Source organism: Chionomys nivalis, chromosome 12, assembly GCF_950005125.1.
Source record: "Chionomys nivalis chromosome 12, mChiNiv1.1, whole genome shotgun sequence".
NCBI classification, from domain to species: domain Eukaryota; kingdom Metazoa; phylum Chordata; class Mammalia; order Rodentia; family Cricetidae; genus Chionomys; species Chionomys nivalis.
Window position 1 is genome coordinate 60052904 of NC_080097.1, and position 22651 is coordinate 60075554.

General features: G+C 53.8%; 2 protein-coding genes across 8 annotated transcripts in view; one reads left to right on the top strand and one right to left on the bottom strand.

The window, feature by feature from the left end:
• Positions 1-21908, top strand: part of Zfhx2 (zinc finger homeobox 2) — a 36571-nt gene extending 14663 nt beyond the window's left edge. For both annotated transcript variants that reach the window (XM_057785699.1, XM_057785696.1), the window contains exons 2-10: positions 6208-8285; positions 8429-8946; positions 9382-9622; positions 10819-10890; positions 11275-11333; positions 13411-13611; positions 14085-14211; positions 14358-17834; positions 18062-21908. In XM_057785699.1, coding sequence (XP_057641682.1) covers positions 6257-8285; positions 8429-8946; positions 9382-9622; positions 10819-10890; positions 11275-11333; positions 13411-13611; positions 14085-14211; positions 14358-17834; positions 18062-19032 — 7695 coding nt within the window. In that variant the 5' untranslated portion in view covers positions 6208-6256 and the 3' untranslated portion in view covers positions 19033-21908. The remainder of the gene's footprint in view (positions 1-6207; positions 8286-8428; positions 8947-9381; positions 9623-10818; positions 10891-11274; positions 11334-13410; positions 13612-14084; positions 14212-14357; positions 17835-18061) is intronic.
• Positions 1-22651, bottom strand: part of Thtpa (thiamine triphosphatase) — a 47391-nt gene that overhangs the window by 19841 nt on the left and 4899 nt on the right. The gene's annotated exons all lie outside the window — the stretch shown is intronic.

The following is a 22651-nucleotide window of genomic DNA, read 5'->3' on the forward strand; positions in this document are numbered from 1 at the left end:
AGGCCCTAGATTCAGTGCCTATAAACACAAAAATAAAGGAATGCGGGGCCAGCAGTGGTCACACACACCTTTAATGCCAGCACTTGGGAGGCAGAGGCAGGCGGATCTCTGAGTTTGAGGCCAGCCCGATCTATAAAGTGAGTTCCAGGACTGCCGATGTTGTTACACAGAGAAACCCTGTCTCAAAAAATCAAAAATAATAATAATATAATAATAATAAAATAAAGGAATCCATTAAAAAGTAAATGCAGGGAAAAAAATAACATCTTGAAATTTGCAGGCAAATGGATGGAGCTAGAAAACATCATACTGAGCGAGGTAACCCAGACCCAGAAAGACAATTATCACATGTACTCACTCATAAGAGGTTTTTAAACATAAAGCAAAGAAAACCAGCCCACAAATCCACAATCCCAGAGAACCTAAACAACAATGAGGACCCTAAGAGAGACTTACATAGATCTAATCTACAAGGGAAGTAGAAAGAGACAAGATCTCCTGAGTAAATTGGGAGCATGGGGACTTTGGGGAAGGGTTGAAGGGGAGGGGAGAGGCAGGGAGGGGAGCAGAGAAAAATGTAGAGCTCAATAAAAATCAATAAAAACAAACAAAAGTTCAGACCTCAGCATTAGCTGCTTCACCTAGCCTGAGGGTGAGCTTAGGCAAGCTTCCTCTCCCTGCTCTATCTGGTCTGGAGCCTATCCAGACCCAGCGCCAGGTAAGAGCTGCACAGGAGCTCCCACTGGAGCTGGGCCCAGAAGTCCACTGCCAGCCTGGGCTCTAGAGCAAAATCCTGTCTCAGAGGGAGGGAGGGAGGGAGGGAGGGAGGGAGGGAGGGAGGGAGGGAGGGAGGGAGGGAAGGAAAAAAGGAAAAAAGGAAAAAGGTCAAGTGTGTAAGGAGGCTGGGAGCCTGGGTTTGAATCTTCAAGAGACACAGCAGGAGGGATGTCAGCCTTACCTCAGACCACGTGCTCTACCCCAGGCCATGCACGCTTCACGTTGCCTTTTCTGGCCCTCGTGTCGTTACTCCCCTTTTTCCACCTGAGGAAATAGTCTGGATAAGCAGCTCACCAAGGTTGACAGCTAGTGAGAGGTGGAACCAGCAGGATCGCGGTCTGCGTGGATCCTAGCGCCCATGCTCTTCCACCTTAAACTGTAAATATCTAAATATCTCTCGGGGCTTGGAGTATCTCACTGCTTGAGCTGTTGCCATGTATGTGTTTCTGTGTGTGTGTGTGTGTGTGTGTGTGTGTGTGTGTGTGTGTGTGGCCTCCAGCACCACACACACAAAAAAGTAGCCAGCTGGGATACATGCGTGCACACGCATACACACTTCATGAATTGACTCTAAGGGAAGGCTAACCGAAGACAAAAATGTTTGGAAAGCTGATGTGAAAATCATGGTATGCAGATTTTAAGCAAGTGTAATGCTGCTTCTCTGACAGACTTTTCCACAGAACCTTTTATCCTTTAATGAGCCCGAGGAAATGGAGAGGGGCAGGCTTTGCTTATGCTTTTTCCGAGGGTATCCGGGACTTGGTGATGTTCCCTCTGTGACCACTAGGGAGCAGTGGTGTTTCTTTTCCTCCTAGTCGCACCCAATTCTCTGGGCCAGCCTGGGCTCCCTGGCCTGTCAGTGAGGGCTGAGTCTCTCCTATCTCTGACTGCATTTAAGTACTGGACCATCCCCCCACTAGTAATTCTCGAGGTGTCTTCAGTTGCAGGGCTTTGCCTTAAAGATCTTGCTCTTGTACTCCGCAGCTTCAAATTTAAGCCTTTCTGTTTCTGCCTCCTGGCCTCACTTCCGCTCTCTGGGTCCTAATGTGAGACGTGCTACCCCCGCCCTCCCACCCCCATCTCTCTCTCTCCTGCCTTCCTCTTTAAGTCAGTAATAGCGACTGTCTTGCGTTTGGGGGACATTAATTCCCGCCGTGCTTTTTTTGTTTTGTTTTTTGTTTGTTTGTTTGGTTTTTCGGGACAGGGTTTCTGTGTAGCCTTGGCTGTCCTGGAACTCACTCTGTAGACCAGGCTGGCCGCGAACTACAGAGATCTGCCTGCCTCTGCTGGGATTAAAGGTGTGCGCCACCACCGCCCAGCCCCTGCCTTGCTTTGAAAGCATTATGCTTTCCTTCCCAAGGAACGGGCAGACGGAAAAACCAGGTGGACCGAGAGGTAACAATTCCTTTGGGGCCCCTTGCTCTCCACCTCAACCTGGTGAGTGGCTTGGAGCATTAGAGAGGTAGGGCCACAAAGGGACTCACAAGACGGAGGGAGAGCCATTTTATAGCTGGTGATCCATCTTTCTGGGCGACTACGCCCTCAGAACTCTCCACCCTCCCTTGGCTCCAGGGCTCCCTCCTTCCACCCCCACCCCCCACCCCACTCCCGTGGTGGCAGCAGCCTTGTAATTTAAAGCTCTCTCTGTCGCCTCTAATGTGATCCTCTCGTTTTATTGACTCTCTTTGCCGTCTGTGGCGCCCCTTCACATCAATCTCTGCTCTAATCACACTGCCGCCGCTGCCTCCCCGGCAGCCCCTCTGCTCTGCTCTGCTCTGCTCAGGCGCGGCCCTTTCCTCCCGTCCCCCACCTCCAGAACACAGCCGCCTTCTCTCCCATTCCTTCTGAGCCGTCCTGTCGGGTCTGGGACAGTTGCCTTCTTCCTTCACCCTCCTGAGAGACTCGCCCCACAGGAAAGCTGCTCCTAAGAAATGCTGGGAACCCCGGGAAGAAATGGCCAATGGCGGACGGACAGAGTGAACACGAATCTTGGCCCGAGGGTAGCAGGTTAGGTGGACTTTTAGAGGCTTCCGTACCAAATCTAGTTCAAGGCAAGAAGGGCAAAAGAAAGAAGAGAGAGAGAGAGGGAGAGAGAGAGAAAGAGAGAGAGAGAGAGAGAGAGAGAGAGAGAGAGAGAGAGAGAGAGAGAGAGAGAGAGAGAGAAAGGAAAACAGGGACCTGGAGCCCCAGAGAGAGGAGATGGGAGATAGATGAAATGGAAGGATTAGAAATTGGGGGGCACCCTGACCCCAACAGTCTGATAGTGTGTGGTGGGAGAAACACTGAGGAAAAGGGGGACGGGAGAAATAGGTAGGGGGTGCATGAGGCAGAAATAAATTTGCAATTGAAATTCTTCTTCTGTAGAGGAGGGGTAGGTTGGAAGGTAGGGGAGAGATTTGCAATTTTAAACAGCCGCCAGCTGACCTTCCCAGGCGGGTCTCACCCAGAAGCTGGCCAAAAGCTGAGAGCCCCTTTGATTTGTACTTAGCAGCCAGTGGTCCTTTTCTAGAGGTGAGTGCCTGAGAGAGAGGGGGATCCTGGGACTTACTCCAGCGTTGTGAGTTGGCAGCGGAGGGAGCGAATACTTGTAAGCAGGGCAGTCCTGCTGCCAAAGCAAGAGCAAAGCACCCACCATGTTACCCTCAGCTCTCCTGTCAGGTCGGGTAGTGAAATGTGATGGGGTCCAACCTGTGGAAGTGACTGAGCCCTCGCAAACCAACAGACTTACCTTCCTCTGTCCCACCAAGGGTCCTTAGGAAGAATGCCTTTCTCCAGGGCCACCACGGCTCCTACTTAACTAGAAATCTACACCCCACCCCCAACCCCACCCTGTTTCTTCACTTCCCTTCTGATTTCTCTCCTCAACCCTTTTACGAGGTACTTATTTGCATCTCATTAGCATACAAATCTCGCCGAGAGAATTCCTTGAAGGTTCTGACTCACACCTAGCCGGACTCCCAGTCGGAGAAGGGAAGTGGAAAATAGGCTTGAAGGCAGCGTGGCACCTGGACCAATGGCCATATCAGATCTGGGAGCCTGGAGATGAGGGTTAAAGATGACCCAAGGGAAAGAGGCCCCTCCTCACCCTTTCTCTGAAGCGGTGCGACCTGAATATGAGACATTGCCTCCTACAGATGTGGGAGAGGAGTTAGGTGGACGCTTAGGGAACTGATCATTTGGAGGAAGGTAGGAAGGAGCCTCTATGACCTTATCCACAATTCCTAATTCCTAGCTCTTTAGAGACTACTAATTCTACCTGTTTTATGTCTACATACACACACACCAATTTTTTTTCTTTTTATGGAGGTTGGGGAATGGACAGTATCTCATGTATCTTACGCTGGTCTTGAACTCACAATGTAGCCAGGACTTCAGATCCTCCTGCCTCTACTGCCAGAGTAGTGGGATTATAAGCATGAACCTATCCCCATTGATCCTGCGCTGGGAATTGAGCCCAGGACTTCCTGTATGCTAGACCATCATTCTAGCGACTAAGCTGTTCCCACCATTTTGGAACCTGGTTACTATCAGTGGCACCTTTAAACCTTGAGGATTTCTTGGCCTCCTCACCTCTAAGTACAAATACTGTGAGATGAAGTGGGATACTGGTGCGTGTCTTTAGCTGGTACCAAGCCCAAGCTGTAAAATCTTTCATAGCTGCTAGGACCATGATTACAAGGACTTGCTACTAACTTGTTTACCTCCAATTTGGAAAGGAGAGAGCTACAAAGGAGTTACTATCTCCCAACGAGCCAAGGAAATTCCTCTGCCTCAGCATGTCCCAGCCCGTCTAGATCTGGAATGCACTAGAGAAAGATGTGTGCTAGGGAAAGCAAGAAGACCTCTGACAAGGAGCCAGACCTGAAGGGTTTTCTCAGGGTTCATTCATTTGAAAGATATTTATTAACATGATGGCACATGCCTGTAACCCCAGCACTTGGGCAGTCGAGGTAGGAGGAATCAGTGTTATTCTCAGCTACTTGAATGTAAGGCTAGCTTGGGTTATATGAGGACCGGACTGTGTCTGTGTAATCATAGAGAAACAGAAAGCAGATAGAACCCCTCATGGAACTAACCCTCCCCCTCCGGAAGGGAAGGAAGGCGGGAAATATTTTTCACTAGGCTGTGAAAACTCTGAGGGCCACTCTGCCAAAGGCTCTTGGACAAGGAAGGACCAAGAAAGAGAGGGAGAGGGTGTGGTGGGGAGAGAGAGGCGGGAAGGCTGGCTGGCTGGCCAGTGCTCTAAACTAGGCAGCTCGGGGGAGACTCCGGAAGAAGTGGACTTTCTGGCAGGTAGGACTTTGCAGAGCCCAGAAAGGGGCTGCATTTTCTTGAGTGCAATGAGAAACCACTGGTGGATTTTAAGTAGAATGGAGTATGATTTACATCTTTTAAAGACAAGTAAAAGGGCTGACAAGCTGGCTCACTGGGTAAAGGTGCTTGCTGCAAACATGACAGCCCGAGTTCCATCCCCAGGACCCACACAGTAGAGAGACAACTATGTGGGAGGGCTAAGGACATAGCTCAATAGATAGAGTGTGTTCCTAGAAGTCACAAAGCCCTGGGTTCAATTCCCAGGACTGCATGAACTAGGCATGGTGAGGCACTCCTGTAAACCCAGTAGAGGCAGAAAAGAATCACAAGTCCAAGGTCAGCCTGGGTTACACGACAGCCTGTCTAAAAAGAAAAACAGGAAAGGAAAGGAAAAAGGAAAAGAAAATTATAACCTAAAGTTTATTTTAAAACATTCTGAGCCGGGCGCACCCCTTTCACCCCAGCACTCCGGAGGCAGAGGCAGGTGGATCGCTGTGAGTTCGAGGCCAGCCTGGTCTACAGAGTGAGTTCCAGGACAGGCTCCAAAGCCACAGAGAAACCCTGTCTCAAAAAACAAATAAACATTTTGAAAAGTGGGAAATTGGTGAGGAGACAAATGGAACTAAGAACGCTCCCGAGTTGACCGGTGGCAGATGAAGGGTTCTCATAGTTAAAGATGAAGCCATCACTCTGGCTGTTAGAGGGAGACACTAGATTGAGAAGGCAGGGGTGGAAATGAATAGTTCCTCTGTTAGATCAGCGTAGAAAGGTAACAGTGGCGTGGGCCAAGATGGCGCTGTGGAGGAAGATGGTGGGGGCAGGGTCCGACGCATTCCAGAGCTCACTGTGGAAATTTGCAGATGGGGTGGACATACCTAAGCAGAAGGATGAGTGGTAACAGCTTTGAGGTTGCAAGACAGAGAGGAAGAGCCAGTTCGGAAATCAATAGTGAGTTCTAATTTTAGGCACGTTAATTTTTAAGCCTGTTAGACTTCAAGTTGGCATGAGGGCACCTGAGTCTGGTGCTCCGGGAGCATGACAGGACTGGAGAGTCCAGACGTTCGGCCTTGGGGACCCTGGCATCTCATGACATTGCTCTCTTCGTGCCTTCTGCAGGGACCTGGCTGTCACGCTGAAATGAACCCTCAGCGGTCCTCCGTCTACCATGGCTACCCTTAATTTGGCCTCTTCCTCCAGTGCTGTTCCTTCCCCTGGGCATGATGCTCCGTCCCCACCTCCAGACACCTCCTCTAGCACCTCTGATCCTGTCACCAAAGATCCCCCTGATGCCCTCACCACCTCTGAAAGTGTAAGGTCCTCAGAGCCAGGGGCAGAGCATCTGGAGTCAGGCTGTGGCCTTGTTCCACCAAAGGAGATTGGAGATCCCCAAGGAGAGCCTGGCTGTGGTCACATCCCACCAAAGGACCTTGGGGTGGAAAAGGACGAGGAGGAAACGACCCTTCCTTTGGACCTAAGCAACCACTTATTCTTTGCAGCTGGGGGTAAGGCCTACCTACTGGCCAAGCTGTCAGTGAACTCTTGTTCAGGTGGCAGTGAACTCTTGTTACCAAAGGGCTTCCCCTGGGATGAGGCAAGCATCCAGGAAGAGCCCAGCCTGCCCCTCCTTGCCCATTTTCCCTCCTCACATCTTACCACCCTTCACATCCAACATGGCTTTGACCCAACCCAAGGCTTTAGCTCTTCTGACCAAATTCTGTCCCATGATACCTCAGTGCCATCTCTGGCTGCCTGTGAGGGAAGGGATGGATCCTTCTGGAGCTACCAGCTGGTTCCAAACCCATCCGAAGATCCCAAAGATGGCCCCCTGGGGAGCCAATGGGGAGACCCCAGGGCACTGTTCTGGATCTGCCTTCTGTGCCGCCTGGGCTTCAGCCGGCTCCGGGCCTTCATAGGCCACACACATTCTCATGGAGTGAAGCTGACCCCTGCCCACCACCAGGGCCTGCTGGGCAGCCCGGCCATACTTCAGGAAGGTGATGAAGGCGGCGTGGCCTTCCTAAGCTTTCTGGAACCAAAACTTGCTTGCCCTTCTCCCAAAGTCCCTGACAACAGCACAGTGACCGCAGTGACAAACGGAGCCCAGACTGAGGCTGTCCCCCCAGAGGCAGACATCCAGGCCCTCGCTCTCCCCACTAAAGAAGTTATGGCCCTCAGTCCACCATCTCCATCCACAGCCCTAACCACCTGGGACCCCAGCCCAACCCAAGCCAAAGAATCGCCAGTATCAAGAGGCGAGGCAGGGCCAGACTGGTTCCCTGAGGGGCAGGAAGAGGATGGAGGGCTCTGCCTCCCACTCAACCAAAGCTCACCCACCTCCAAGGAGGCAACCACGCTCCCAGCTCCAGTAGGCTCTCCTGAAGACGCCAGTGACCCACCTCAGTCCTGTCGCCTGATTGATGACTACGCTCCGGCCCCTGCAGCCTTCCAGGGCCTCAGCCTGTCCAGCCACATGTCCCTGCTACACTCACGCAATTCCTGCAAGACTCTCAAGTGTCCCAAGTGCAACTGGCACTACAAGTACCAGCAGACCCTAGACGTGCACATGCGGGAGAAGCATCCAGAGAGCAACAGTCACTGCAGCTACTGCAGCGCCGGGGGCGCCCACCCCCGCCTGGCTCGCGGAGAGAGCTACAACTGTGGCTACAAGCCCTACCGCTGCGATGTCTGCAACTACTCCACCACCACCAAAGGCAACCTCAGCATCCACATGCAGTCGGACAAGCACCTGGCCAACCTGCAGGGCTTCCAGGCGGGGCCTGGTGGGCAGGGCAGTCCCCCAGAGGCGTCCCTCCCGCCCCCCTCTGTAGGGGAAAAAGAGCCCAAGGCCAAATCATCCTGGCAGTGCAAGGTGTGCAGCTATGAAACCAACATCTCCCGAAACCTGCGCATCCACATGACTTCCGAGAAACACATGCAGAACGTCCTCATGTTGCACCAAGGGCTGCCGCTGGGCCTGCCGCCAGGGCTGGTGGGACCAGGACCTCCTCCACCGCCGGGAACTACCCCCACCAACCCTCCTGAACTCTTCCAGTACTTTGGGCCCCAGGCCCTAGGACAGCCTCAGACGCCTCTGCCTGGGCCTGGGCTGAGGCCAGAGAAGCCCCTGGAAGCCCAGCTGCTCCTCAATGGTCTCCACCACCTTGGAGCACCTTCCCGAAAGTTCCTCACCACTGGTAAGTTCCCCGACTCTGCTCCAGCTGCTCCCTGCTCGAGCCTCCCCACAGTTTGCCCCCGCCCCACCCGCTTAGGTAAACATGGCTCTCTCTAGTGCCCCCACTCACTCTTCCTTAGTCACTAACCTGTCTCTGTCCCCTAGCCCCTGGCAGCCTCTCCCCTGAGACCCATCTGCCACCAAGTCAGCTCCTGGGCTCCTCCTCCGACGGCCTGCCCGCCTCGCCATCCCCAGATGACAGCCCACCCCTGAAGGTGTTCCGCTGCCTGGTGTGCCAGGCGTTCAGCACAGACAACCTGGAGCTGCTGCTTTACCACTGCAGCATAGGCCGGAGCCTCCCAGAGGCCGAGTGGAAGGAGGTAGCCGGTGACACCCACCGCTGCAAACTTTGCTGCTACGGCACCCAGCTCAAGGCCAACTTCCAGCTCCACCTCAAGACTGACAAACACACGCAGAAGTACCAGCTGGCAGCCCACCTTAGGGAGGGGGGTGGAGCCATGGGCACCCCTTCCCCACTGCCCCTGGGGGACGGGGCTTCTTATGGCTCTGTCTCCCCGCTCCACCTGCGCTGCAATATCTGTGACTTTGAGTCCAACAGCAAGGAGAAGATGCAGCTGCATGCCCGGGGGTCAGCCCATGAAGAAAACAGCCAGATCTATAAGGTGAAGTTCAGGCAGAGGGGCCAGGAGAGGGAGGGGACCAGGGTGGAAGGAGGTGCAGAGTAGAGAAGTGGTGGAGGAACCCTGGGTGATGGACATGAAGGGCGGGGCTGTGTATGTACCAGGGTAGCAAAGTGGAGAAAGACCAAAGGACAGTGGACCGTCAGGAGGAAAACTGACTTTATTCAGCTTTTCTGGCATGTAGGCCCATCTCATCCAGCCCATCATGTTACCCACAAGTCCAAGAAGCAGAAGCAGAGCGCAGTCGCATACTCGGGAACCCAGGATTGGTGGGAGAAAGAGAAGGAAAACAGTGATGCTTAGGTGACCAAGAAGGGGAGAGGGAGGTTAGCCAGGAAGACGGTCCGAGAAGGGAGCGTCCCCAGAGATCTGGAGGTGTTCCTTCTACATCTGAGCCGGCCTCTTCCATGGTTCTAGTTTCTCCTGGATATGGAGGGAGCAGAGGCAGGGCCAGAGCTGGGGCTTTACCGCTGTCTGCTGTGTGCCTGGGACACACCTTCCCGCCTAGCCATGCTACAACACCTGCGCACACCCGCCCACCGCGATGCCCAGGCCCAGAGGCGTCTGCAGCTGCTACAAAATGGCCCAAGCGCTGAAGAAGGCCTCTCGGCTCTTCAGAATATCCTGAGCTTCAGCCATGGGCGGCTCCGAACTCCTGGTGAGGAAGAGGGAACAGAAAAGTACAGAGGCTGGGCAGAGGCGGCAGAGGCAGGGCGATAGCAACCTCGTGACAGAGGAAGCAACAAGGGGCCTGTGAGCTACCAACAGCAAGGAGGAAGGTGTGGGGGAGGGATGGGAAGGCAAGATGGGGGTGCCAGGAACAAGGGGTTCCCAGCAGGAGGGGAGCAAGAGACTACTGGAGGATGGAGAGAATGGCAGAGATTTGCTGAGTAGAGACCAGGAAGACAGGAGGAAATGAGGTGGTGATTCTGAGTAGCAGATAGTGGCTCTATTGGTTGTGCAGGATGGTAGGCAAAGAGAAAAATCCAAAGTATATTTCATGCTGGGCCAGTCTTGTTGGAAGGAGATGGGCACTGTGGGCATGGTCCAAAGGAAACAGGGATGGGAAGAGGCCCCAACAAGTTTCCCAGCCTCTTCCTGTCTCCTAGGAGGTCTTCAGCCCCAAGGCTGGGCTTAGAGACCCCCTTAGGCAGCAGAGGTTGTTCCAGCAGAGGCCGGGAACAGCCATCCAGGCGCCATTGATCCAGAGGGTGCAGGAGAAGAGCCTGGAAGGGGCTGTCAGAGGTGGGCATGGGCATCTGGGCTTTGGAGAGGCCAGCGGTGGGTGAGGGTGAGGGCAGGGCAGCAGGAACCAGGAACAGGCAGCATTGACTGGTGCTAATTGAATTGCCAATACGCAGGCTGGAGTTAAGTGCTGGAGGGGCCCAGATCAATAGCTAACGATCCTGGCGCAAGGCTGAATGGAGTTAAGGAACTTTTAACACTTTAATTAGGCTGCCACCGAAAATAAATTCCTACACATCTGTCAGTTCTTACTTGAGTGGTAATGTCCTTGCCCATCGCTCCTGGTCACTACAGCCGCCGCCGCTTCATTCAGCATTTGCAGGGCCCCTCCCACGACATTTTTGGGGTTTCCCCTTTCCAGGGTCAGGCAGGCCAGGAGGCCAAGTTTAGTCCAGTCATGTTGTGGGGCTTGTCGCTAGGGATGGGGTGTTAGGCTTGCCCTGCTGTTCTACTGTGTCTCTCCTGGCGGCTTTTCATCCTTCCCTGCCTCCTGATTTACTCATCCATTCCTTCACCAACTGGCTGCTGGTCCTGCTTCCTCTGCCCTGAGTCCTCCCTCCTTCCCCAGTGTTCACGGTGTTGTGCTGACTCTGTCTCCATCCCACACAGGGAAGACTGACACCCCCTCATCTAAGCCGCCCACCTCTGAGAAAGATGCCCAGAAGAAGACAGAACAATTGGGTGAGCCTTTGACCCGTCTCCCCCATCCAGTTTGCTGTACATCCTGGGATGTTCATGGAGTCCTTCAAAAGCCCAGGCACCCCAAAAGACCTCCTTCCCAGGCACCCCAAAAGACCTCCTTCCCAGAAGGAGCAAAATTGATCAGAGGAAAGAAAGGGCAAAAAACAGGCTGTGGTGGCCCAGGCATCTCCCTGCCCCCTATGAAGACCCAGCCCTGGCTAACCCAGAAGCCCTCCCTGCCAGGCCTCACCCGACTGCTGAGTTTCTTGCCCGTTCTCCATTCTCTGAAGCCTGCTTCCTACCCTGAAAGCTCTATGGTGGTGGGGGCTATGCAGGAAGGGGAGAATTAAAGGGGTCTTTAACCTCCTCTCCTCTTACCCTCAGCTTCTGGAGTGACAGAGGACAGAACTGGCCCTTCCACAGACAGTGCCAACCAGATCACGGTCAGAACTGGGGTAACTGGGATGATGAAGGTGGGGGCCTGGCTTTACTGAGATCTTGTACTCTAAAGCAGTGGTTCTCAATCTGTGAGTTGCCACCCCTTGGGTCACCTGAGGCCATTATTATTCATTATGGTAGCTAAATCACAGCTGTGGTGTAAAACAAAAATTGTTTTATGGTTGGGGGCACCATAGAATGAGGACCTGTAGTAACTATCGCAGCGTTGGGAAGGTTGAGAACCACTGTTCTAAAGGCTTCTATTGCGCCCGTGGCTATTTTATCTCAGAATCTCACGCGGGAAGTTCTACCGAGTGCCAGTTCTGTATGTTCAGCATGTTAGGCGGAAACCTGCCTGTGAGGGTAAACACAAAGGGTGTGACAGGAAGGGATGGCAGGAACTTGGGGAAAAGCAGGAGCGACTGGAAGGATGCAGGAGAGGGGAAGCGAAGCCTGGCGGGGTGGAAAGAGCAAAGCAGAACACAAGAGCAGTCCCATAGGACTGCGGGAGGATGTTCCTTCCTGCAGGGAGCCGTAAGCTGGAAAGAACCGTCCTGGCACCCCCTTCCTAAGAGTAGAGGCACCCAACAAGCCGCTCATCGACAGGTAGTCCCACAAGCCTCTGAGCTTCAGGGTCTGGACATGAAAGGACTCAGGAGCAATCTGGCCTTGTGATCTCTGTGTCGGTTCTGAGGAGATTCCAAGTCTGTGGTCTTGAGATGCCATCCTGGGCCTCACAGCTCACCAGACTCCACTGTAGCATGTAGGGATACCTCAGTCCTCAGTTTCTCTTCCTCCCAACTCCTCCCTGCAGCCTGTGTGTTACAGGACGTGTCCTGAGGCTTGGTTCATTAATGAGTACCTCCGTGCAGGCCTAGGAAAGTGCAGAGCAGCAGGAGGAGGTGGGCCAGAGAGAGAAGCTTGGTCTGGGGCAGCAGGCAAAATGCCCACTCAGGTGACAGCAGGCCTCTAGTGCCTCCATCTCTCCGAAGGTCTAGGCCACAATGCGCTGAGCGACAGAACAGAATTTCCCTGGGCCAGCCTGGGGCTGGAGAGCTGGCTCAAGCAGTTAAGAGCACTGGTTGCTCTTCCAAAGAACCCAGGTTCAATTCCCAACACCCACATGGCACAACTATCTGTAACCCCCGTTCCAGAGGATCTGACACCCTCAATGGGAGGTGAAACACCCATGTATATAAATAAATAAAGCCAGGTGGTGGCACACACCTTTAATCCCAGCACTTGGGAGACAGAGGCAGGTGTATCTCTGTGACTTTGAGGCCAGCCTGATCTACAGAGTCAGTTCCAGGACAGCAAGGCCTATACAAAGAAACCCTATCTCAAAAAACAAAAAAAGAAAACAAACAAAAAAAAAAATAAAGGAAGAAGAAGAGGTCATGAGCTGGGCAGTGGTGGTGCACACCTTTAATTCCAACACAGAGACAGGTGAAACTGCATTGGAGGCCAGCCTGGTCTACAGAGTGAGTTCCAAGACAGCCAGGGCTACACAGACAAACCCTGTCTCAAAACAAACAAAAAAGAAAACCCAAAACAAGCAAGCAAAAAGAAGTGGTAAAAGGGAAAGAGAATGGGGTGCAGCTGAGCCTGAAAAAAAGGAGTCAGCTTCAGGGCAAACAGATAGGACCCCTCTGTAGATGTTCAGAGCCTGGAAGAAGCAAAATAGACTGGGGTAAGGGAGGACCGGGTCTGAAAGTGTCCAGAGGAAAGGAGGTATTTCACAGCAAAGACAGGCAGTGGGGTAGGGGTGAGAGGCAGACTCAGGGCAGAGGCTAGTATCAGGTCATCTGTCAGCTGGAAGATTGGCGAGGTTATCCAGACATGGGGAAAGACACACCAGAAGGAAGACAGAACCCAGGGTGGAAGGAGGGGAGCTGACAGAGAAGAGAGTCAGAATAGCAGCCTAGGCTAGGCCTTTGTCCTAGCCCAGCGCAATGGCCAGCTTCAGGGCTGGTTGTCTCCTGAGGACAGAGATGAGGAGATGTTGCATTGAATCCTAGTGACTGTGAAATAGTGAGTCCCTTCTCTTCCCTGACTTCTCCACCACCCGTATGTATTCCCCAGGTATACTGCTGTCCATATTGCAGCTTCCTGAGCCCAGAGTCTGACCAAGTGAGGGTTCATACACTCTCCCAGCATGCTGTGCAGCCCAAGTACAGGTGCCCACTCTGCCAGGAACAGCTGATGGGCCGGCCTGCCCTGCACTTCCACCTCAGCCACCTTCACAACGTGGTGCCCGAGTGTGTTGAGAAGCTGCTGCTTGTGGTGAGTGCAGGCTGAGGGAAAATGCAGCCAGGGCACTGTGGGAAGAGAGGAAGAGGCAGCAATATCCAGGTCAGTGTGCTGGGGGTAGGATGTGAAGAAAATCACGTTCTAGAGAGTTGGCGTGGGAAAATAAAGTTGGTGGGGGTGGCTCTTAGCACCTAGTTGACTTTACTCCTAGACAAGACAACTATGTATTACTCTCACTTCCACTAAACCCTGAAAAGAGTTGTTAAAACTAGGTAGTCTTGAGGTAAGACTGAGGACGGTCTGAGGACGGGGGGTTAGGGCAGCTAGCTACCCAGTCTCTCAGCCAAAGAAAAGCATCAATTTTGGGGGAAGATTTGTCTGGACAGGACATTGGATCCAGGGGAAGAGAGCTTGGCTCAGATACGGGTTCAGAATAAATGGATCAGGAATAGCAGTAGGGAGCAGCGGATAATGATGGAAAACCACCAGGATTTCCTACATTACAGGCTACAACCGTAGAGGTGACCTTTGCAACCAAAATGCTGCCTGGACTCACACCAACCCCTGTGGAAGATGGCCTAGAACGCCCCACTCCTGGCCCAGAGCCCACTCCCAGCAGAGATCAGGTAGCAGGTAAGGAAGGGTTCAGCATACCTCCCAAAATGGCAGAAAAAGGGATCAAGGGGGTCTGAAGACAACTGGCATCAAGTCAGTGGCTTTGGATATCCAACGGTTGGAGCTCAGCTTGAACACAGTTCTCACTCCTCTGTCTCCTGTAGAGAGCTCTAACCTGACCCCAGAGGCCAGCCCAGATCCTCCTGAACCTCCCCCGGCACCAGTCGAGGGCCCAGAGAAGCCCTCAGGAAGCCCTGAGCAGCCCTCTTCTCCAGTCTCATCTCCGGCCCCTCAGCTTGATGCCCAGGTTGAAGAAGTGGCTGCTCCACCAGCCATGGCTGAAGAGGAAGAAGGAGCCATGGGGGAGCCCCGCTCTGCAGAGCCATCCCCAGCTGACTCTCGCCACCCTCTGACCTATCGGAAGACCACCAACTTTGCCCTGGACAAATTTCTTGACCCTGCTCGCCCCTTTAAGTGTACTGTGTGTAAGGAGTCCTTCACCCAGAAGAACATCCTCTTGGTTCATTATAATTCCGTCTCCCATCTTCACAAGATGAAGAAGGCTGCCATTGACCCATCATGCCCTGCCCGAGGAGAGGCTGGCATCCCCCCACCCACCAGCACTACATCAGACAAGCCCTTCAAGTGCACGGTCTGCCGAGTGTCCTACAACCAGAGCTCCACGCTGGAGATCCATATGCGATCAGTTCTGCACCAGACTCGCTCCAGGGGGGCCAAGACTGATGCCAAGGCTGAAGGACCGGAGCGCAGCCAAGAAGAACTCAAGGAAGGCGAGACTGAGGGTGAAGTGGGCACTGAGAAGAAAGGCCCCGACCCCAGTGGCTTCATGTCTGGACTGCCCTTTCTGTCTCCACCACCCCCTCCCTTGGACCTGCATCGGTTCCCAGCCCCCCTCTTCACCCCCCCAGTCCTGCCCCCCTTCCCTCTGGTTCCGGAATCACTGCTCAAGCTCCAACAGCAGCAGCAGCTGCTGCTGCCCTTCTACCTCCATGACCTCAAAGTGGGGCCCAAGCTGGCACTAGCCAGTCCTACACCCATGCTGTCCCTACCGGCTGCCACCCCACCTCCTCTTCCCGCACCCCCCAAGGCTGAGCTGCCTGAGCAGGAATGGGAGCGGCCCCTCATAGCTGAAGAGGGGAATGAAGCAGGGCCCTCTTCACCACCCCACACATCGCCCAACGATGCTGCCCGCACAGCAGCCAAAGCCCTTCTAGAAAATTTTGGCTTTGAGTTAGTCATTCAGTACAATGAAGGGAAGCAGGCAGTGCCCCCTCCCCCAACACCTCCTCCCCCAGAGTCTCTGGGGGGTGGAGACAAGCTGGCCTGCGGGGCCTGTGGGAAACTCTTCTCCAATATGCTTATCCTCAAGAGTCACGAGGAACACGTTCACCGCCGCTTTCTGCCCTTTGAGGCTCTGAGCCGATATGCTGCTCAGTTTCGGAAGAGCTATGACAGCCTGTATCCACCCCCAGTAGAGCCCCCCAAACCTCCAGATGGGTCCCTGGAGTCACCTCCCCAGGTAGGCCCACCTTTCATGATTCCAGAGCCTGAAGTAGCGGGGATCCACGCTTCTGAAGAGCGAAGCCTGGCAGGAGGACACTGGCCCCTGGAGGAAGACGGCGGCTCTGGAAGCAGTTTTCCTCACACAGTGCCTGCAGGCCGCCGCTTCTCCAGAACCAAGTTCACTGAATTCCAGACCCAAGCTCTGCAGTCCTTCTTCGAGACCAGCGCCTACCCCAAGGATGGAGAGGTGGAGCGACTCGCAAATCTCTTGGGTCTGGCTAGCCGTGTGGTGGTCGTGTGGTTCCAGAACGCCCGCCAGAAAGCCCGCAAAAATGCCTGTGAGGGCGGGTCTGTGACCGCCGCGGGGGCCTCTGGGGGGACCTCCGGCTGTAGGCGCTGCCATACCACCTTTGCCTGTGTTTTCGAGTTAGTTCGGCACCTCAAGAAGTGCTATGATGACCAGCCTCCTGAGGAAGAGGAGGAGGCAGAGAGAGGGGAAGAGGAAGAAGAGGTAGAAGAAGAGGCGGAAGAGCAGAACCCCGAACCTGCTGCTAGGCAAGGTGGCCCATCACCAGAACCTGCAGATGTGGAGGACCCAAGCCAAGTTGAGCCAACAAGGCCTGAAGGCAAAGAGCCTGAAGGGAAGGCACCCCCATCCCCTGCCACCCACACCTGTGACCAGTGTGCCGTTTCCTTCCCCAGCCAGGACCTCCTGACTGCTCACCACAGACTGCATTTCCCACCGTGTGCGCAGCCTAGCGCTCCACCACAGATCCTCGATCTGCCCCTGCTGGTGTTCGGGGAGCGGAACCCCGTAGTATCAGGCACCTCATCAGTGACAGGGACACCCCTCAAGCGGAAGCATGACGATGGCAGTCTGTCTCCCACAGGCAGTGAAGCAGGGGGTGGAGGAGAGGGTGAACCCCCCAAAGACAAGCGCCTGCGCACCACCATCCTGCCTGAGCAGCTGGAGATCCTGTACCGTTGGTACATGCAGGACTCCAACCCCACGCGGAAGATGCTGGACTGCATCTCTGAGGAGGTGGGGCTCAAGAAACGAGTAGTGCAGGTCTGGTTCCAGAACACCAGGGCCCGAGAGAGGAAAGGCCAGTTTCGAAGCACCCCAGGGGGAGTAGCTGGGCCAGCGGTGAAACCCACTGTTACACCCACCCCAGCACCCTTCCCCAAATTCAACCTCCTGCTGAGCAAGACAGAAGATGATCCTGGGAAGGAAGCCCCAAAGAGAGAAGCCCCTGCTTTCCCTTACCCCACAGTCACCCCTGCAGCCGGGCCTCTATCATTCCTGCCACCTGGGACACCTGGGAAAGAGGCCACTGTACCAACACCAGAGCCCCCTGTACCCCTCCCAGTTCCCGCACTCAGTGAAGATGAGGGCCCAGAGGAACCGTCTAAAGCGTCTCCAGAAAGTGAGGCTTGCAGTCCATCTGCAGGAGACCTGAGTGATTCATCTACTTCCAGCCTGGCTGAACCAGAGTCCCCGGGGGCTGGAGGGACCAGTGGGGCACCAGGAAGTGGGTCTGGAGTTCCAGATGCAATGGGGCAGCGGCGATACAGGACCCAGATGAGCAGCCTGCAGCTGAAGATCATGAAAGCCTGCTACGAAGCCTACCGCACCCCTACTATGCAGGAGTGTGAGGTGCTGGGGGAGGAAATCGGACTGCCCAAGAGAGTCATTCAGGTCTGGTTCCAAAATGCTCGGGCCAAGGAAAAGAAAGCCAAACTGCAGGGGACAGCACTTGCAGGGAGTGGGAGCGGCAGCGAGGGCGCCTCGGCAGCCCAGCGCACTGACTGCCCCTACTGTGATGTCAAGTATGACTTCTATGTCTCTTGTCGAGGCCACCTCTTTTCTCGTCAGCACCTGGCCAAGCTTAAGGAGGCCGTCCGAGCCCAGCTGAAGAGTGAAAGCAAGTGCTACGACTTAGCCCCAGCACCTGAGGCCCCACTGGCTCCCAAAGGGCCGCCGGGGCCGCCCGCCACCACACCTGCCTCTGTGCCCTTGGGGCCTTCCCCTACCCTGCCTCGCCTGGCTCCTGTCCTCTTGCCTGGCCCAACTCTAGCCCAGCCACCACTCGGAAGCATGGCTTCTTTCAATTCAGGTGAGCTGGGGAGGCTGGGAGGAACTGGACTTGAGAGAGAGGGTGCTCTAATATAAGCCCCTCCTCTCCTGCTTGGCTCTCCCCACACAATGATTCTTGCTGCAGGCTCTGGGAAAAAGGAGAGTTATGGCCCCTGGGTAGGGGGACGGGGAGTGCGCAGTTACAGTAGTCTGGAGCAGGAAGGTCGGAAAGGAGTAACCCTTCATCACCCCCTTTCATCTTCCTAGGCCCTGCAGCCTCCTCAGGCCTCCTTGGCCTCGCCTCTTCAGTCCTGCCTGCTACCACAGTGGTCCAGACTGCTGGTCCAGGCCGCCCCTTACCTCAGAGACCTGTGTCCAATCAAACCAACAGCAGCTCTACTGACCCTACCCCTGGCCCAGCTACTGATCCCTCAGGAGACAAAGTCTCTGGTGAGCGAAAGCCAGTTGCAACCCTTTCCAACTCTTCCACAGATGCCCTCAAGAACCTGAAAGCGTTGAAGGCCACTGTCCCAGCCCTGTTGGGGGGGCAGTTCCTGCCGTTCCCATTGCCCCCTGCAGGCGGGGCAGCACCACCAGCTGTCTTTGGCCCTCAGTTACAAGGGGCCTACTTCCAACAGCTTTACGGCATGAAGAAGGGGCTATTTCCCATGAACCCCGTGATACCTCAGACCCTCATTGGGCTGCTCCCCAATGCCCTCCTCCAGCCACCACCCCAAGCCCCTGAGCCTACAGCCACAGCACCCCCAAAGCCTCCTGAGCTGCCGGCTCCTGGGGAAGGGGACAGCAGTGAGGCTGACGAGCTGCTGACAGGCAGCGCTGGCATCTCCACCGTGGATGTTACTCACCGCTACTTGTGCCGTCAGTGCAAGATGGCATTTGACGGCGAGGCCCCAGCTACTGCCCACCAGAGATCCTTCTGCTTCTTTGGGCGGGGTTCTGGGGGTTCCATGCCGCCCCCATTGCGGGTGCCTATCTGCACCTACCACTGCCTGGCCTGTGAGGTGCTGCTGAGTGGGCGTGAAGCCCTGGCCTCGCATCTGCGCTCCTCAGCCCACAGGCGCAAGGCAGCCCCGCCCCCAGGAGGCCCTCCCATCACCGTTACCAACAGCGCCACTGCTGTCCCTGCTGCTGTGGCTTTTGCCAAAGAGGAAGCAAGATTACCTCACACGGACCCCAATCCAAAAACTACTACTACCTCTACACTTCTAGCTTTATAAACAGATAAACCAAGATGGGGCAAGAGAGGGCCTTAGGGTTCCCTCACCCCAACCGTCAGCTCTGCCCACCTCATGGGAGTCTGTCAATTCCCACCTTCAGTGGGCTTCACACACCCCACCTCCAGCAGAGTCCTGCCTCCTCCCCATCCCACAGACAGTCTGACGCCCTTGCAGATGCACCCCACCTTGTCATACATGTCTACTTCCTCCTCCTCCCCATTGAATTCCCAGCCCTCTTCCCCTGTAAACACATCCCGTTTTCCATACTGTTATACTGACTGAGAAAACACCAAAAGAAAGAAAAGAAGAAGAAAATGAAAACCCAAGACAAAAGGGCGGTGGAAAAAAAAATCAACTTTGCCGCCCCCCTCTTCTTGCCCCTTGTCCAGAGCACAGACTGCTCACAAACTCCAAAAACCCACTTGGTTCCTAAGGTTGGAGCCTGGGATGGGCAGGGAGCCCATAAAACTAACCAAACTGGAGACTGTCAGGGGGAGAAGCACCCCTGTTCACTCTCCCCATTTCCCTCCCTCCTGACCCTCTCCTCACCTGATGGAACCCTTGCAGCCTGGACTCCTGCTGAAGCCGCTGCTAGGGACCCCTCTACCCACCCTCACCCCATACCCTGGAAACTGCAGTAGCTTTTTCTCAAAGGCTTTAAACACAAAGATCCTCTCAGCAGCTGTGGGCCTGCCCCGTGCCCTAGCCCTGCCGAGGGCAATCCAGCCTCCGGGGATCACACTGCCCACCCATGGCAAATCCAAAGTTCTTTTTAAAAAAAACAAAAACAAAACTGAAACACACCAAATAAACAAGCGCAAGAGAGAGTGTGCACATGCACGAGAGAGATGGAGAGACCAGAGGAATGAAGTAAAGAAAAACAAAACTGATTATACAGAGAGAGAAAAGAAAACTCCCATCAAACAAGTGGTTTGGTTTTTTGTTGGGTTTTTTGTTTGTTTGTTTGGTTTGGTTTGGTTTTCTGTTGTTTCATTTGTTTATGTTTTGTTTTACTGTTTGTGTCTCCCCCCCCCCCCCCAATTTGAGAGTTTCTTGCAGTCTGAGCACTAATGCCTCTAAGTCCTTACTGGATCTGCGGACCAGAGACAGTGTAGCCTTCCCCTGGCTGTACCCGGCCTCAGCAGAACTAGGAACACAGAGATGAGCCCTGTCCCCTGAGGTGAAGGTGTGTCAGGACACCTACGTCTCATTCTCAGTGTGGAGAGTCGTGGCCATCCGGGGAAGAAGAGCATGGCGGGGGGGGGGGGGGGCAGTCCTGGTTTCTGAAGTCAGGATGTGCATCCCTTTTGCCTGTCCCTTTTCTCTTTTCCGTCTTCCTCCCCAGGGCCCCTGGCGTGTTTCTGGTTGTCCAGAACCTCCTTTGCCATTGCAGACTCCCCTGCTCCACATCTGCTTCTTCTCCTCTTAGTCCTCCGCCCTCTCCCTTGCTCCTCCAGCTCAGCCCAGCCCCCCATTACTCAGCATCCACTGGAGGTGTTGCCTAGAGTCTGCCTGTCTGCCAGGCAGAAGGCCCTCTGAGAAGATGTGTACGAAGTGGGGTCCCTGAAGCACAACATGCTCTCCAGGGGATACAGTAGGAGAGCAGTGTCCTCGGGGACACTTCCCACACCCAGTCTTACCTCGTGTGTGACCAGCAGGGGGTAATTTTGGCAATTCCCAAATCTAGCCCGAATGGCACAGGATAGATTTACTAGATATTTTGTTTTAGCAAAGAAAAGCCTGCAAAATTTCCTACACCCTCCAGCTGTTTTGTCTCTCCCCTTAACTCTGAGGAGCCTCCCCCCCCCAGGCTTCATACATTAGTTACCCATTTGATATGTGTCCGCCCGCCCTAGAACTAAGCTTTTTCAGGGTCCCCCAGCCACACAGCAACACTAAAGCAATGGTTTATGTGCAGAAAGGGAGATGCGGGCAGGGTCAGCTGAAATCCTTAGTTCTCACATATTCTGATTCTTCAACTCCTGTGTCATTCACTTTGAAAGCTAAGACACTTTTAGCTCCAGTCAGTTGAGGGTAGGATGAAACCAATTCTGTTAATACCAAAAAGGCCAGTTCCTAGAAAAATTAGCCTGTGATGGTCTGGTCCCTGTCGCCAGCTTCTCTCACACAGACACACATACCCAGCCCCAGTCTTCTCTCTCACTTGTTCAAATTCTATGTATAAAAGTATTTTCTTAGCAGCATGTGTATGAGGAAAAAGGATTTTTTGGATTTTTCTTTTGTTTGTTTGTTTTTTTTAACTCTGTTTTCTGGGAATGTGACTTGTATATAAAAGATAAGAAAAAGAAAGAAAAAAGAAGGAACTTTAAAAGAAAATCTCGGTAAACCCCTGCCTTGGGATAATTAGAGGTGTCGTGTCGTGCATTCTAGCCTGGTTAGGTTGGAGGAAGTCTGAACCAAGGTTACTGAAACTCCTTCTCCTTGTGCCTTCTTACACCTAAACACGGTGGCCTGGGACACACCACGTAGTCACGGCAGTAGATAAAAATTTACTGAGTAACTGCACTTTCCCAGGAACCTTGGAGCTGTTGATAGGCCAGTCACCAGGATTCCCAGGGAGCACCAGTCTGCAGTCTTTCTCGAACTTTCCTCTGGCCACACCAGCTGCAACACTACCCCTCCACCACACACCGGTACACACTAGGGGGCCTGGTGTCTGAAGAATACTGGAGGTGACCATGGAGTCAGGAGTCGCAGGATCTTGTGGAATAACAGATGAAAGGCAAGCAAGGCAATACCGACAAATGCATCTGCCTGTCTGCTAAACAAGCTTGAACTAGGGCCTCATAAGCCGGGTCCACTATGGCTCCAGATTTCTGACATACACAATTCTAAAGAAACACCAAACCCAGGTCCCTTCTTACTCCAGGGTCTTTGCTGGGAGGCAGGAGGTGCAAATGATCTTGCCTGTCTTTGCTCAAGGTACTCAGTCCTCAACCAGAAAAAAAAAAAAAAAAAGCAAGGTTTGCTGGATGAACATGGGAAATCTGAAGCCTTAGTAGCCAGATAGTATAAGATATGCAGCCAGATCATCGAAAAACTGGTTCTTACCCCAAACCTCTAGCCCTGGGGTGAACTTACAGAAGCAAAAGCCGGTTACTCTAGGCATGATAGCACCGGCTGCTGCTTTCTTTCTGTTCCGTAGTGTCAGACAGGTTCACCAAGTTCTCATCACCCTGCTATCTGGTTTTTTATCCCTATAAAAATATTCACATAAGAGACTGGGTGTGGCAGAGGACACCTTTTGTCCCAGCACTGAGGAGACAGAGGCAGATGGATCTCCATGAGCCCAAGGCCAGCCTGGTGTACAAAGAGGAGTCCAGGCCAATTAGGGCTATGCAGTCTCAAAAAGCCAGAATAATAACAATTTACATAAGAAATGGAAGCAGAGTTCTGTGTATAGCACCCCTCCAACAAAACAAGCCCATCCTCAGAAGGACCTCAGTCGAGGTCTGCAGAGAGATGCGTGCACTTGCACACACACACACACACACACACAAGGCTTACACTTGAACAACAACATGCCCCAAGATAACCTTCATGTCATTAAGAAGCAGTACTTTCTAGGAACTGAGGTTGCAGGCTAGCAGAAGGGCTC